Source organism: Phasianus colchicus, chromosome 18, assembly GCF_987193195.1.
Source record: "Phasianus colchicus chromosome 18, bPhaCol1.hap1.1, whole genome shotgun sequence".
NCBI classification, from domain to species: Eukaryota; Metazoa; Chordata; class Aves; order Galliformes; family Phasianidae; genus Phasianus; species Phasianus colchicus.
The window spans coordinates 6,949,110-6,965,783 of NC_143453.1; the positions used below are offsets into that span (position 1 = coordinate 6,949,110).

At 51.9% G+C, this 16,674-nt stretch overlaps 1 protein-coding gene across 5 annotated transcripts; it reads right to left on the bottom strand.

The window, feature by feature from the left end:
- Window positions 1-161: 161 nt before the first annotated feature.
- On the bottom strand, window positions 162-15,599 carry WSCD2 (WSC domain sialate O sulfotransferase 2). Of its 5 annotated transcripts, XM_031592481.2 has the most exons (10): window positions 15,449-15,599; window positions 14,942-15,138; window positions 10,132-10,793; window positions 6,877-6,991; window positions 6,288-6,472; window positions 5,737-5,858; window positions 5,088-5,262; window positions 4,461-4,625; window positions 3,709-3,909; window positions 162-1,851 (listed from the first exon to the last, which is right to left on the bottom strand). In XM_031592481.2, the coding sequence occupies exons 3-10, from the start codon at window positions 10,553-10,555 to the stop codon at window positions 1,499-1,501; spliced, it is 1,740 nt and encodes a 579-aa protein (XP_031448341.2). In that variant the 5' UTR covers window positions 10,556-10,793; window positions 14,942-15,138; window positions 15,449-15,599; the 3' UTR covers window positions 162-1,498. The 5 variants fall into 5 exon arrangements, with proteins under 5 accessions (XP_031448341.2, XP_031448340.2, XP_090008709.1 ...); XM_031592480.2 differs by having other exon boundaries at window positions 14,942-15,575; XM_090152583.1 differs by having other exon boundaries at window positions 10,481-10,793; window positions 14,942-15,574.
- Between the last annotated feature and the right edge of the window lie 1,075 nt (window positions 15,600-16,674).

Here is a 16,674-nt window from a genome sequence, read left to right on the forward strand (position 1 = left end):
ACCTTCCTTTAAGGACACCAGCAAGGTAATAAAGCTGCCAGGACCATGCTGCCTCATCAGTGCTCCAAATACAGGGATGTCATTAATGCAATTAACGCTGGGACCGAGTGCCACCAGCCAGCTTTGAGGTCACAGCCTCACAAACACACGGGGAGGCAGGGTAGCAACAAAACTCTTTAATAGCTGGGTTGACCTGAGGATTTGTTCTGACAGAGGTAGGCAGCCACCGGCCTGCAGTGCAGGACAGGGAACACCAGCACACTCTTTGCAAAATACATTCATGGGTGAGCGGCTCCCCATGCACAGAAACCCCCCCCATCCTGTCCCTTAGGCGCTGTCAGCTCCGCACGCATGTTAGAAAAATATATTTTATTGAAAATCTCCTTATCCAGTGGAGTTTTCTTCTTTTTCTTTGAGTATAGGTTAACTGGAGATTTTGGATCTGTGCACACATGTCTATAACCATCGAGAGTTAAAAGCCAATTGTTGAGTAACTAACTCTAGAAAAGGCTGCAGACAAGATATGGCTTTTGCACCTCCATCGATCTGGGGGAGGGTAGGGACCCAGCTGTGTTGGGGTGTCTGGGGCAGCATGCAGCCCTGCGCAGAGCCAGCTTTGCAGATGCTTTCCAGACACAGAGCTCCTTTGGTTTCCTCCTTCCCCATGGCCAGGGCAGAAGCAGAAGCTGTGCTCCATGCCCAGGCCCTCAGTATCACAGTCATGGCTTGGAGCTGGTCCACATCTTATCCAGACCACCACCCCGTCACCCTTCCCCAAAATATCTTCCTAGGTTTCTTTTTCCTGGCTTGGGAGCTTTTGCAATGAGGAAGGATGCTCCCACAGGTGCTGCATGCTGCTCTAGCCCGTGTCAGTGCTCCCATCACCACACACAGAGGTTGGTTGCTCCCAAAGAACCCAGAGACATCCCAACCAGTGCATCGCGACCACCTCGCCTCAGTGCATCCTGTAGTGCTGCCCCCCACACTGTGTTCCTCCTTGTTGGAATTATCTCCACCTCTACTGAAGACCCAGAGGAGCTGTTCTGGGAGTGCACAAAGCATAGGGACAGCCACCAAAGCCAACTCATGCCCCAGGGGGGCAGGGCCCCTACATTGCAGCATCCATGCAAGCAAATAGCTGCTTGCATTGCTAAGAATGCTGCAGCAGCCACTGCGGGAGTGGGATGGAGCTGCTCAGCCCCACACCACCCGCTTTACCTACTCCCACAATGTCCAGCAGGGCAGAGGCCCACCTGCAGGATGGGGACGGGGACCAGCAGCGGTGGCAGGGCACCATGCGTCCCCTTGGCACCCAGCTCTGTGGAGGTATCAACCAAGCAAGCTGAGCAATGGCTGGGGAGCGAGCACTTCTCATGCAGGGGGTTGATTAACAGCTCATAGCAGCAGATGGAGAATTACAAGAAAGCCACCCACTGGGTGGAAGCAGGCAGAGGAAATCAATCCTTTCCTCCCCAGGGAGGGGCAGATCCCTCGACCATCACCTCGGGTAGTAATCATCCGGCACCCCTGATAGATTGCGGAGCTTCAGTGCTGCATCCACCGTTCGGATGTATCCACTGATCATCTTCCTCATCTCAGGGGTGTAGGGGTCATATTCCAGCTTCCTCAAACCCGAGCGCTTGAAGTTGCCATCCTTCTGCCCCTCGACACAAAGCAGGCGGTCCTCGCAGGCGGCGATGCCCAGCAGCCCCACCATGCGCTTCAGCTGCTTGAAGAGGTTCTGCTTGAGGTCCTCAAAGTGCACCACCAGCACCTTCCTGCCAAAGCGCAGCCAATCCAGCGTGTGGGTCGCCCACCACGGTGCGTAGTTGGCCACGAACTCCGGCCACTCTGCAAGGAGCACGGGAACAGGAAGGGTGAGCATTAGACAGCCCTGGGATCCCTTGTGTCACTACCTCCCTGCTCTGGTGGCTTGGTCTATAGGGATTTCACAAGGCAAGACATCTCCTGGGACACTGAGATGTCTCACTTAGCCCCAGTTTCTTGGCTAATTGATCTTCGCATAAAAATTGGGATAAAAAGGATAATGAAACATCGATAACAAGCAGCGACTCTCCTGGAAATGAACTCTGCACGTGGCTCATGATGCATGAAGCTCTGGGCATCTGCCTCTTCCTCTCTTCCCCAAGAAACCAATGCCTGATTAATAGCTGAACTGTATTTAATTCCCCAAAGAATCATTAAACACAGTATCTCTTTCATTAAACAGATACAGGACAATTCACCTTGTGTAATCATATCACATAAAACTTTGCTTTGGAACTGCTCCAGGGACATCGTAAAATTAATGTCATGGAACAAAATAGGGATTTTGCTGAGCCTCCAGCCTCTGCTTGCTTGTAGCCAAGGGAAGGAAAACCCTGGCTGCCCATGGCCACATCCAGCATTTTCCAACATCTATTGAATTTCCCTAGAAATCAGAGAAATAGAGTAGGATGTTGAGGAGATCAGGGCTTTCTGCAGGAGAAACTTGGGCTCATGGGCCATGGTGACCTATGCTTCTCAGCAAACCTCAACTCAGCTAAAAACCTCAAGTGATGGCAAACCTCCACCTTTCTAAGCAAGCTGAGCCAAAGCTTAACCAACCTGACAATTGACCCAGGAGGTAAAGACACATTAAAACTTGCATCCTCTTTGGGTTGGGGATGAACCAGGAGCAATCCTTGCACCCCACAGCCATGGGTACAAATGAGAGAAGTGACAATGGGACATGCTGTACCCAGCTGCATGGGGCTGGAGCCCAGGGGGCTTCCCTGTGGATGCTAGGGGAGGGCTCAGTTCATAACCAAAATGCCTTTGCCAGCATCAAGCACATGGTAATAACGAAATCCAGGCACATCACTGCAACAACAGAAAAAGATCCCCTTAAATAAACTCTGAATTAAGGGTAGCAGATGTTCAATCAAGCTAAATATTTTAACTCTTTCCAATGAAGTCAATTCCACAACAGCAATTTACAAATTGCTATAATTAACAAGCCTCTGCAAGCTGTCTGTGCATGGGAAGGTGGCTCTCCGCGAGCAGCCAGGCATGCCAAACCCGCTGGCATGGCCCAAGGGAAGGGGGATGGAATTTGCCATAATTCTGCCCCGAGGAGGGTGTCCTCGTGCTGGTGGTAGCACAGCACTGACTGTCCCAGCCCTGTGGGGACACATGGAAATATTTCACCAATGCCATTAATTTTTCATCTCTTCTTCCTCTGTGCACCGAGACGTCTGCATTGAGGCTCACTGCCTTGTAGAGCTGCTTGTGAGAGGCAGAATTTTTTCCTTCCCTCCCAACCAACCTCCTCACTACATTGAAGCACTGAAGTGTGGCCAGGGGAGAGTCAGGTTGGAAGTTAGAAAAAATATCTTCTCAGAAAGAGTTCATCAGCCTGCCCAGGGAGGTAGGCTCACCATCCCCTGGAACAGTGAAGATCTGGCACTGGGAGACACAATGGGCATGGTGAGGGCAGGTTGGGCTCGGTGATCTTGGAGGTCTTCAATCTTAATGATTCTACATGGGGAGATAGCACTGATGGGTTGATGGTGGGGCTCGAGGGTCCTAGAGGTCTTTTCCAACCTTTATGATTATACAATTACACAATAACCCTACTGGTTGCAAGCCTACAGGATGCTCCTCACCCCAGGAGACCCAACATGGTGGCACCACGGGTTGGCTACACATGGATCAGCACATTCCTACCTTTGCCCCTCCAGTGGGCGTGTGCAGCAAAGCCAATGTGCCCCCCGTATTTGCGGTTGAACTCTGCCATCAGTGCCTTGTAGGGGTTGCGGATCAGTAAGATGGCAGCATCAAAGGCTTCGATCTCCTTCTGGCCACTCTCATGGGTTTTGATGCAGATCGTCCGCCCGCTCCGCCAGTGGTCCCGCTCGCCCTTGAACCCTGTCAGAGTACATACAACAGTTCTATAGCTATCATTGCTGCCACTGCCATTTCTAAGGTCTCACGATGAACTAAGAGGGGAAAAAGCCCAAAACACAGTGATGGCATTTCACGTGCATGCTGGCACTGCAAGAAGTTCAGACAAAACTGTGGCAAGTGGCTGTAAAATGGGGGAATTGATGTTTTCTCCTCCATTGCAACAGCTTGTGCTATTAGAGGAGCTGGCTTCTGCCTGAAAATGCTTCGTGCATGCCTCAAGATTTTTTTCTTTTAAAATTTCTCTTTGCTGTTTAATCCTGCACGCAGCAGCTTCCCTGGAGCCTTTCCATGGGAGGCCAGCTCCCATCACTGCTGCAATGAAGTCAGAAACACCACCCCAAAGTTCCAACACCCATCACAGGTTGAAACGCACTCAAGCAACGCAGACGTATCAGCTGTGGCCAAGTTGTACTTTGCAAAGACTAAAACACAGCACGGGGAGGTGACAGGTAGAGCTCATGCTCATATACGGGTACCCAGCTCCATCACATTACACCCCCCCCCCCACTCACCTTTGTTGTAGAGGGACCCATCAAAGTAGTAGCTGCCAGTGTAGAAGCCAGTGGCGAGCTCAATCAGGTGTCGTGCCCACGTGTTCCCAGCCCCAGGAAAGCTGGCCAGGGCAACAAGCTGCTTGGAGCGGGTGGGCAGGAACCGGCGGTCCATGCAGCGATTGTCTGTGAGGGTAGAATGGGGTCAGCCTGCAGCATCTCCCTCCATTCCAGCCAATATTGCACTTTTATTTCCATCCCTTTCTTCTGTACGGGGTAGGAGCTGCTCTGGGTGCTCTGTGCTTGCTGCCAGTCCTCCCTCCTCCCCCCCCCCCGCCCTGTTATTTCCAACATACTGGTGGGTTCATTCCCCCTTACTGGTGGGTTCACCTGCTGGCTGCACACCACAGCTCGGTGACAGGAGAAAAAACCCAAGCAAGGAGGGATCTCGTTGGAGGCAGATGGCAAACTGCGATTTCCTGCATCTGATTTAAGCAGTAATTAAAAGTGTTTGTTCAGGGGACGATTTATTTCCTGGGAAATTAAAATAAATCGTGATTTCTAATGAATGGCAAATAGCTATTACAGAGCAGCTGCCTGTGGGATGGATGAAGCAACGGCCACCCAGTGCCCCCATCCCGTGCCCACCTTGCACCTGGGTCTGGTAGACAAGCAGGAACTCGGTGGTGCCACAGCTCTCAAACTCCTCTCCAGCACAGCGTTGGGCACAGAGCTGCTCATCCTCACGCTCATGCAGGGGGAAAAGCGTGGTGGGGAAGCCACAGCGGCAGACAGTGCCAGCCAGCACCGACAGAGGGAACTCCTGCAGAGATGGGCACATGGACAGAGCCACCCTCAGAGCCCCATTCAGGTAATTTATGTGGCACTTAGGGCCAAGGGTTATTGGGCATGGTGGTGATGGATCGGCGGTTGGGCTTGATCATCTTGGAGGTCTTGTCCAACCTCAACAACTCTATGACTCTATGAGCAGGCATGGTGGGGATAGGTGGATCATTGGACTTTATGATCCAATCATTGGTAGTCTTTTCTAACCTTAATGATGCTATGAGATCTTGCTGGAGGCCTACTGCAAGCCCATGGGCAGAGCCAGGGCTGCTGATCTCAGGCAAAGCATTTGGGCAGGAGGGAAATCTCCTTCCCCCAAGGTGACACCCTTTGATGAGCCGCAAGACAACAAATTTCACCATTCGTAAACAACAGCATCACACTAAATGGGATGCAGATCTATCTAGCACAATGCATCTGCTGGCTCAGCTTTGTGTGCAAACCTCAGTACCTTCTCAGTGCAGAAGTCCACACACTTATCCACAGACATGTTGGGCATGGGCTGGCTGGCAGGCAGAGCGATGGTGACATTGTCTGGCTGGCGGAAGCAACCCCGGAATATCGCACTGCCATCTGCAGGGAGAGCAAACCCATCAGGTTGAGTTCGTTAACTTTTTTTCTAATTGGATTTTAGCTAGCTTCTCTCTGGGAGGTGTTTGGAAAGGAAAACTACCCAGGAATGCATCCTTCAATGCGGAAGAACCAAAATGCCCCCGCAGTGAGGTGTGCTTTGCCCATGGGCTGCTACAGCACATGATGGAACCCAAAAAAACCCAAATCCAGATGGAGCTAATCTCAGTGCCATCAGCCAGCTTGGCCAGCTGTAAGGACCAGCTTTAGTCCTTACCATTATTGAACCACTCTCATCCCCTATCAATGCAATACGTTTCCTAGCTAATTTGGCTCATAGAGCCTTACAACCCCCAGTAACATGCCCACCAGTGGGGACACCAGGATTTGACCCCTGAGTGGGATCCCCGTTTTCAGGGAGTGTGGACTCACAGCGTCGGGCAGATTCCTGGGCCAGTTCCAGGCGGTAGATGGAGAGACGGTTGGCCCCGCCGCAGGTGCTGCTCCGTTCACCTTTGCACTCCATGTTGCACTCAGATTCACTGGCATTGGGTGCCTGAACCTTATGGCCACAGTAGCACTCGGCACCGAACTCCAGCCCTGCATACAGGTAGCCCCTGGGGTGGGGGGGAGAGGGGTAAGTGCTGGGCACAGAACAGGGGTTGGCACTGGGGTAAGATCTGTGCTAAGGACAGTCCTTGGGTCTGGGGGTGGTGGTGGAGGGGGTGGATGGATGGCGAGGCCACCACTACCTTTGGGCACTTACAGCCCCCTGCCCGTAGAGAAATAGCACTGAACGGAGCCCATCAACCCCTGATCCTTTTCTTGAGGAGTAAAACTAGTTTCTCACATTCCCAGCAAAAAAAAATATCAAATCAAAATGGCACATGTCTAAAGGAAAATAAAGAAGGGTGGGGGGGAGAAGGGGAGTGGAGCAGCTGGGGCAGGGAGCAGTGGCAGCAGAGAAGTCTGATGGATGCATGGAAATTAATGAAGGTGTGGTGCTTGCTCCCAACCCTACCGTTCAGCACAGTTGTCCTGGCAACGGAAGACTGTCATCTTCTTGTAGTCAAAGAAGGACACACCACGCAGCGTGCGGCTCCGAGTGTTGTCCTCGTAGCAACCAATGTACCTTGCTGGGGAGGGAGAGGAGAGGGTCAGAGGCTGCAGGTGACGATGATTTTTGTTGTTATTATTATTTCTGATAGGGATGTGTCATGGCACCCTGGCAACTCAGGACAGGGAGGAACCAAAGGGTCCTCAGGAGGACATAAATGGGAACAGAGCTATTGGGTTAAGGAGAAATGCAGGGTGAACCAAATTTCTTTCAGCCAGGAACTCATTTTTTCCCCCAAGACATCGACACAGACAATATTTGCCCAGCACTAACAGTTGGCAAAGTAAAGAGTGATGGCTGTGCTGAGAGCAAATGAGGATGCCGGCAGACAGGGAATAGAGCTGAATAAATAGTTACAATGAAATCATTCATTTGATAAATCTAGCCTTTTCAATAATCTGAGAACAAACAGTTATGTCCTCACTGCATTCCTTCCTCACAGCTGTGCCCACTGTGGACAACACCCACCCAGCTGTGCCTCTCCACCCCTACACCAAACCAACAGTGAGATGCCTTAACATAGCATCCCCTCTCAACCAAAATGTCACCATTTCCCACCTCCTGCCTGCATTGTGCATCTGCTGAGGGTCCTGCAGCAGCCCCGCATCCTGCACACCCCCCATTGCTGCCATGCCCTTGTGCACAGCCCCATCCACGCTGCAATCCAGTTATCCAAACCAGCCCAGGCATGGGATGGAGGAAGGCAGAAAGCAACATTCCTAATAAACCAGCACGCAGTCATCGTTCGTTACTCCCAATTGCTCTCAGCATAACTTGGCATTTCTGCAGCGCTGAGCAGGTTTCGGCAGGTCAGCTAATTTAATTCATGACAGATCTAACCAGCACAGGATTGCTCTGGCAATTTTCACAGCACCAGTGACTGATGTGCATTACGTTCAATCCATCGCTCTTGACATATGTGCGCTGCAACTTATTAGGAAGGCAACTGGAAAAATGAGGGAGATGAAAGGACAATGGAGGAGCGAGGGGCTGGCTGCTGGGTGGACTCCAGGCTAGGCAGCACCACTGTCCATCTGTCCACCCTCTTTTCTCCCCTGCTCAAGCTGTTTAGTGAGCTAAATACAGAACCAAGGTGTTTTCTCAGGGCTGTGCTGCAGTGATGCTTGAAACAAATACCTGCCCCTGATTTTCCAGCTCGTGGATCAAAGGCTGAGCCATTCCCCAGCCCCACGAAGCTCCTCTGCAGATGCTTTCCCAAAAATCACCGTGCACAGCACCATCACAGATGGTGCCCACCACCAGGAAACCTCCAGCAACAGGCAAGGATTTTATATGGATGCATCAAATCAAGCCTGGTGCTCCATGTTGCAACCCCCCTCTGGCATGGGGAGGTGTGGGGACATCCCTGGCTGAGTGCCCACGTGGCTGCTTCCCCTCTCTGTGCCACTGCTTGCTCGTGCACCACAGCTGGAGGAGCCCAGCAAAGACTGATTGTAGGAAGCTGCAATGCATACAGGCACAACAGGTTTTCATGGTGACTGACAGCTCCTTCTCGCTAACCATCTGGCAAGGTCTTGGATGTGTCAGTTGGCATTAACAGGACATCATGGCTGCACACAGCACAGAGTGTTCCATGGCCACTGTGCACCACATGAACACGATGGGATGCAAGCATCAGGGCAGGCATGTCATCCATAGGGAGCCTTCTCTCAGTCTCATTTTAACATGAGAAATTGCCTTAAACACCACAAGCAGTTTTACCTTTGCATTAAAAGCCCCATCACTTAAAGCAGCCTCGCTCAGCCTCCATCTGCAGGCAGCCAGAAATCTGCAGGTGCTCATACAAATGGGACACTCCTGGCACCAGAGCATGGGAACAACCTTGCAGAAGGATGGCAGGGACAATGGGGACATCCTTGGCTCTCATGCTGTTCTGCAAGCATGATGCATCCTGTGGGGCTCAGAGGACACAAGAAGGCAGCAGAGAACTCAACAACACCCAAACACCTTTCCAGTAGTTACCACTCTGCTGCTGACTTCATTCTGTGTTTCCTGTAATGGATAATACTGCAGCGATTGCCCTAAATACCATGGTGATCCATTACACTGCTGTCACAGGTGCACTGTACTGTGGCAAGCTGTATTGCTGCTTCTCACCAGCCCACTTTATTACTGACAACAAATCCTAACAGCTCTCCCATTGAACCAAAAAAAGGTGAGCTGCTGTCTTGCCAAGGGGTCGCAAAGCCAGCAGGGAGGGGGTTTGCCTGGCAAACCCCAAGGCAGAGTCACAGTAGAGGCTTTCCTCTGTGTTTCTTTGGGTTTCGCAGGCACTGGGTGCCAGCACCAGATGTGCAATGCTGTCTCAGATCACCATGCGGCCTCAGAGCGTGTCAGCAAGCATGGAACTCTGCCTTTAGCTGCCTTCGGGATAAATAGATGACATTTTAAAAATCAATGAGAACTACTGCATTCACTTATGCTTGTTCATTAATAACGCTCCTGCTCAACACCACACCACAGGCAGGGAGCTCCTGGCCAAGCCCAGCACGCACGTCAGGCTTCAGTGTTCATTGGAGCCAATGAGATTGATCCTGAATTTTCAAAGGATGGGAGTTCTTGGGGCTGAGATGTCACAGAATCATCAGACGATTGGAAAAGACCTCCAGGATCATCAAGTCCAACCATCAACGCACCATAGAATCATCAATGTTGGAAAAGACCTCCAAGATCATTGAGTCCAGCTGTCAATCCATCCCCAGTAAACTACATCCCCAAAAGCCACATCTCCATGCTTCCACCTGTCAGCACAGCCCTCGTGCATCCCTCCCATCAGGCAGTCCTAAAGTGCCCCTCACTGCAAGCTGCAACCTCGAGCTCAATAATGCACAGAGTAAAAATGGAGTAAGTGCACTGGATGACTGATATTTGGGAAGGGAGGGATGAAGAAGATAATCCTCCCCAGAGCATCCTCTGGACCAATAGTTTCCAAAGCAAGGCACGTGCACCCTCAAGTGTGCACGACAGCTCACTGTGAAGGAAAACAGCCCAGTTTCATCATGCCATCCACATAGCTCATCAATAAATACCCATGTACTAGTGCCACGTGCTCAGAAACATTTCACCAACGTGATGCAAGACCAAAATTCCTTGGATTTCAGCACAAGGCCACCCCAGATGTACCCGGTCAGCCCTTACCTCTGTCCTCCTCTTTCTCACGGCCGCCCCGGCCCTTGGGTGCCCGGCTCCGCACCGCGCCGTATTCACCCGCTCTGCTCCTCTCTGCTGGTTCCTTGGCCATGCCCTTGAACCAGTGCCCACGCCGTCGGCCCACTGCCACCTCTGGGAAACCTCGGCTCAGCCTTGTGCCCCCCAGGTAAGGCAGTCCCAGCCCCTCGCCTGCCCCAGGGCTGCGCTGGCTCCCTGCCACCCGGGGCTCCCCAGTGAAGCCAGCGTGCAGGAAAACCAAGCTGCCAGCTGCCAAGTAGAGAGCCAGAAGCGTGAAGAAGCGTACAGGTCTCCGGCGAAAGGAGCGCTGGAATTTTACCCATAGCTTGGCCATAGCATCTTCATCCCTCCTGGAGAGCCAGGGAGATGCTCTCCTCTGTGGGGGATTCTGCATTATTCCCCTCCTGGATGAGCCCCCCGGAGGGACGTAGCAGCATGGAGGACCATGGGGAACAGATGGAGCTTTGGAGCAGATCAGTGGGTGCAGCAGCTCTCAGCAGCAGATGATCCCACAGGCATCTCTATCGTGATCAGGGCTGTGCACCCTGCAGATGAGCAGTGAGAAGTCCCTGGGTGCATCACCAGCCCTGAGGTTCTCCATTCATTTCAGTCTCAGGGTGAGAAAGTTCCATCTGCAAGCCAAGGAGAAGACATTTGTTAGTGGGACATGTCACAGGCACTGTGGGCCCCAACATTCCCATGACCTATGGCTCTGCTGCCTGTCACTTGTTCATCTTATTTTAGGAAAGGAGAGGAAAATAAATGGAAAAACAAAGTGCCATTAGTTTAATGGCCTCTATGTTCCTGCCATCTGTCTTCAGTTGATTAAATAAAAAATATTGGTGGAACATATGGCATGAATTATACATAAATATTTTAATTTGGGTTCCCAGACTAGCTACTCAATCACCTCTTGAATGAATTATGCACAGCCCACAAAGAACCCATTTGTTGGGATCCACAACCCACGGTCCCCACACACTGACCTCTCCCCAGCCCCAGCAAGCGAGTAAAGGTGGAATAAAGGCAGAGTAAAGACAGAGTAGCAGCCAAACAAGGAGACTGCATGCTATTTGAGCTTCTGCATCCGTGGGCACCTCCAAGCTCTGCTGTCCCTTTCCATGTTCCTGTCCCCATTCACCTCCCCCCAGCCCCATTCCTGCTCGGCTACAGCAAGGCAGTGCTGCATACAAAGAAGGGGCTTCAATTACTCTCATTAAGCCATCTGGAGCTCATCCTTCTCCATCATGAACTGCAGAGTTGCAGGTCAATTACTGACATTTGCATATATTCCATTAATGCCTCTGCTAATTGTCTGGAGGAGATAATGCCTTACCGCTCTCTCGCTGGCTAAGGATTACAAACAGCAAGCAGAGCCACATCCTGACCCAGCAGGAGCTCAGGGCATCACTGGGACCAACAACATACAATAACACAGTTATAAAACCACCCCATGATGATTCTTTTATTCCACAGCCCTCCTCACTTCATTATCCCCAGTGTTCAAATACTCCCAGCAATGCTCTCTAGGATACTAGCCTAGGGAGAGCTATGGAGCTCACCCCTAGAAGCACCCAAAATACCCCCATCCTCAGGGCCAGATCCTTGCCTACCTCCTTAATTCCCAAGGTTCATCCCCTTAGCACCCAGGGATGGTGGGCAGAAGTCCCAGCAGAACTCAGCAGTTGCTCATGATCTGAAGGAATGCAGCACCGATAATTTATACATCTGGCCCTCCTCTTCAAATTGCTCCACAATTAGTGAGCAACAAGGTTCAGCTGCCTTCAAGCACCACCTCACATCTGACCACTGCAAAACACACTGAAGTGCTCACGTGGTTCCCCCAGCGCAGGAGAACAATCAGCCCATTAAAAACAGCAAATTAACTAACACAAGAGTTCCATTAGGAGAAGAAGGCGATTGAACTATCCAATTTCATCGCATCATTAGCATTTCTTATCGGAGAGACAGGGAAAGAATAGGGCTTTAAAATAGCAAGTGGTGGGCTGGAGGTGGTGGGATGTGGGCAAGGACCCCCCCCCTCCCCAGCACAGTCCTGCACCATACCAGCACTGTTGGGTTTAGGAAACGTGCACAGTGTGTGAAATAGAATGCATGTTCCACAGAATGCAACGCAGCTTTTGCAGGAGCCAGTGCAAGGCATGCAAGATCCCGTTCGTGCTGTGCAGGATCTGAAGCACAGCATGGAAGATCGAATACGTGATGCACAGGATCCTGTGTGTTTCATGCAGGATCCATGGTGTAGAGAATCCATGGCACAGCATGGAAAATCTACTGCGTGTTGTGCATGAGTCAGTGCACGGTGCTCATTTACAGGGTGTTCCCATGTCCCCGCTGCTATGCATGGTGTCCTCTCTGCACCCACCCCACGCTGTGACAGCAGCATGCAGTCACCCCATACCACCCAGGTCTGGCACTTTGCAGTAGTGTTGTCTTCTCCTTAGCACTCAGGTATCCTCCAGCACAACCTGAGAGGGTTGGTGGAAGGAGCATCCTTTCCTGATGCATCCCTCCCAACCATTTCGCCTCTCCGATCTGCACACCTTTTCCTGCACATCTGGATGCAAATAGGACCAGGCTGGTCCTATGTCATCCAGCAGCAATTTGGGCACACTGCCTCCATCTCAGCCACGTTACTCAATGCTCCTGGCTCCCTCCCATTCCCTCAGTTCCAGAGCTGCAGAAGGAGCCATCCCCAACGTTGGCACCCTTTCGACACTTAAGCTCAGTGAAAAAGGTGATTTAACTCCATTCAAATGACTCCGTGTAGCTGGGAATTGGCTTAACCTAATGAGTCTTAATACATATTATGTTCTAGGTATTTTATGCCCAGTCTTCAAAATCCAGTTATGGGTTTCAATACGCCTTAGTGAGCCAAGATGTGCACCAGAGGGGATAAGCACTACCAAGAGGACCAACCGCATGCTGCGTATATTGGCATAAACCCCACAAAGCCCAGGGGAGGTCCATGGGGCCTCAGCCAAGGGCTGGCAGCTGTACCCCCCCACACTGCCCCAAATTTCACATAATTTGCCCATAGAGCCCGTGCTTCACCCTCTGCTATGGGGGCTTTGCTCCACCCTCAGTAATCTGGGATTACTCACAGCACAGGGGCAATTAGGAAAATGAGCTTTTGGAGCAGCAGACAATGCCTTCTGCAGCCTATTTAAATGAATACAGTACAAAAGATTTGTTCTTGCAGCTCTTGTTTTAGAGCTCCTTCCCAGAGGGGCTGATTTTTTTCTTATTCTGCATACCCATCCCTATGGTATCCTGGTGCTTTTATAGCCCCACATCAGCAAGAGAATTTGAAGCAGATCCCAACATGCAATGGCAAAAGGTTGCACTGCATCTGGGGCTTCCTCCATTCAGTCCAATTCTGCTGTGCTTCCCAAATCGAAATGTCTGGGGGACAGAAAAGCCCCAGGGCCACCACATCCCACTGCCTGACAGTTGTGTGTGGGGTGACACAATGGGGTCACTGCACATCCACAGCTAGAGCCCTGCTGCTCCCATTGCCCTGTGCATGGCTGAGGTCCCAGACACATAGGGAAAGGGAATGAGCCCATGGGAAGGAGAAATTGGGCACAACCTGTGCAGGAGTTATGGCAGAGTCAGAGGGGGAAGGAGCAGGGGATGAGTAGGGGCATCCCAGGGCTGGACCCCATTACCAGAGAGTGCTCCCCAGCTCCACACCACTGGGAAACTTTATTTAACCCTGTCCTATGGAGGAATGGAGAGCGGTGCTCAGCTCAAGGTAACCTTCACACACTTCTCCTCTGCCTCCCGCTTCTTTGTGCCTTAATTTTTTTAGCTTCATATTAAAATCTTCCACTAAGATGCCGAAAGGATCAAATAAACAGGGGAGGCTCACGGCAGGAGATTGCCATCCTCCAGTCTCCTGCAGATTGCAGGCAAGAGGAGAGTCTCTGTGCCTCTCCGAACCCAAACCCAAACCCATTTGGTAGAAGAAGGCAGTGCAAAACCCCATAGCCACATTTTTGGGGGATGTTATATCTTTCTTTCTTTCTTTTTTTTCCCAACCCCCACCCTCCCCAAACCACCCTCTCGCTTACATCCCCCATCCCCATCACCCCCCCTACCTGCACCCAGCGCTCTCCGATATCGCCGTCCCTGCGCCGCCGCCGCTCCATCCCCTCGGAGCCGGGGGGGCAGCGGGGCTGGAGGGCAGCAGACAGTGGTTCGACCCCCCCAGGCCATCCCCCACCGCTGGGTTCCGCTCGGTTCGGTCGCAGAGCTGCGCGCAGCCCGGAGCTGCTGCGATTCGGTCCTACAGCGCTGCGTGCGCTTAACTCCTTCCCTACCGGCTGCTTTGTGCCCTTCGGTTCTTTATTTTATAGATACGTCTTTTTCGGTGCACTGTCCCTCTGGCTGATGCCGGGATGCAGCACCCACCCGATCCCACTAAACCCACACTCCGACCCCTGCAAACCTCCCACTTGCTCAGGTTCAGCCCAGGATTTTCCAGCCGGGAATGAAAAATAAGGTTTGCCCCTTTATCTGAAGCCAGAGCAATTAATTAAAAAAAAAAAAAAATCAATTAGAAACTTCCCCCGGAGCAGCAAAAATTGGGATGGTAAAACACGGTGAGAGAGGGGTTGAACCTGTGCTTCTCTCAGCAACTTTAGCGCGGGGGGGAGGGGGGGTGGGGGAGAGTTTGGAGGGCAGCCCCTCTGAGCCCACCCAGTGCCACCCCACAGCCTCCCCACGTCCAGAATGATCAAATCTGGAGGAATACCTCTGTGTTGGTGTGATGAAGGCAGGAACCCTCCGTGCCATGGCCCCTTCTGCAGCCCACCCGGCGCCTTTGTTTCAGGCGGGGGTACGAGGGCTGGACGGGGGGAGGGAGGGGGAGGTTTGTCCTCCCGATGGCCTCAAAGCAGTCGGGTCACGGCGTTCGGGGCAGCCTCCCGGCTCTCGTTAGTCGGCCTTGAGCTGTGAGAGAAGGACGGCGGCTGGGAACGCTCCCGCAGAGGGAAACTGCAGCCTCAGCGCCGTCCTTGCTGGCTGCCGGAGCATCCATGTGCGACGGAGCATCCGAAGCTGCCCCGGGCGGACGCACGCAGGGACGGCGGCGACGTTTCCATAGGAAACCGAGATGGGGAGTGCTGTCTCTGCTTGGCGCTATTTTTATCGTGTTGGGTTTCTCGGTGTGGCCTCCCTCCCTTCTGCCCTCCCTCCCACCCGGGCTGCCATTCCTGCAGCTCCCCGGTGAGCTATTGCAATCCCAAATTGCAAATCCTACTGGGATGCGCTGCGTTCTCCGGACGGGCATCAGCCAGAGGGAAGTTTGCTGCTTGCAAAGACCTCGTTGGTTTCTCTCTGCATCTCACAGCTGGGAGAGCAGTGAGGAAATGTCCGTGAGAGATGCAAACGTGTGGGTTTTGCAGCTTGCAGAAGAATTAAGCCAGCTCTGAGTGTGGCTGTATGTGTGAGAAAACAGAGAGATGATGGCTAAAATTAGAATTTGCAAAAAAATAACTGAGAGTTGTGGGGTTTTTTTGGGGGGGGAGGGAGATCTAGGAGCCATTGGGGGATGCTGGGCTGGGGGAATGCTTCCCATGGACCTTCCCTATGGGCGTAACTGGAAATCATTCTGGATCAAGGACTCCAGAGCCTCAGTTTGGCCATGTTCTATAGGCATTGAGTGGCATTTTCCATCCTTAACCCGTTGCCAGGGGACATTTAACATTGTTCTGAAGTGTCCTCAAGTGCCAGTGCCACCCCTCTATGTCAAGGATGTTGGGCTCGGAGCCAAAAGCCAATGTCAATGTTTCTTTAAACATCCTTATCAGGGGAAGCAGCACTGGGGTGACGTTTGTTGGGTACATACATGTATATGGGATTGTGTCCAGAGGGCCACCACTGAAGGGAGGTGGCAGTGCTGACGTATGGGCTCTCAGATATTTCTAATTCCCTGGGGCTGTCTCTGGGTGGCTCCTCAGTGGGGAAAAGTAGGAGGATGTGGTGCATTATAGTAGTAAAAAAAAAAAAAAAGAAGAAGAAGACGACAGAATAAAATCTCATTTTGAGGATTATGAAGTGCCAGAACACACACACACCAAAAAAAAAGAAGAAAGCTGTAAACAGGATGTCTGAAAAGATCTTAAGCATAAAGGTCAGAATCTACAATTTAAATGGCTCGCTGTTGCTTTCTTGCTCTGTGCCACTAATGAGCCATGATGCAAAAAAACAAGTTTGTTCTTGAAGCCACCGCTCTGAGTCCTTTTGTGATCAGAAATGTCAGCTTTTTGAGCAGCACACGCTGCCTGGGGGTGCTGGAGGCAGTGGGGTTGGGATGTTGTAAATGGGTGGTGGTGGGGCTGGAGCTGCCTTCCTGCCTTCCCAAGGAGGTGGTGGGGTCACCATCCCTAGAGGTGTTCAGGGAATGTGGAGATGTGGCACTGAGGGATGTGGTTTAGTGGAGGGGAGGGGTTGGACTTGGTGAGCTCAATGATCTTTTCCAATCTT

Coding starts and splice junctions, on each gene's coding strand:
- WSCD2 (XM_031592481.2), bottom strand. CDS start 10,555: ATGCAGAATCCCCCACAGAGGAGAGCATCTCCCTGGCTCTCCAGGAGG. Junction 6,992..10,131: donor TGAGAAAGAGGAGGACAGAG/GTAAGGGCTGAC, acceptor CTCCCTCCCCAG/CAAGGTACATTGGTTGCTAC. Junction 5,263..5,736: donor TGGACTTCTGCACTGAGAAG/GTACTGAGGTTT, acceptor CCATCTCTGCAG/GAGTTCCCTCTGTCGGTGCT.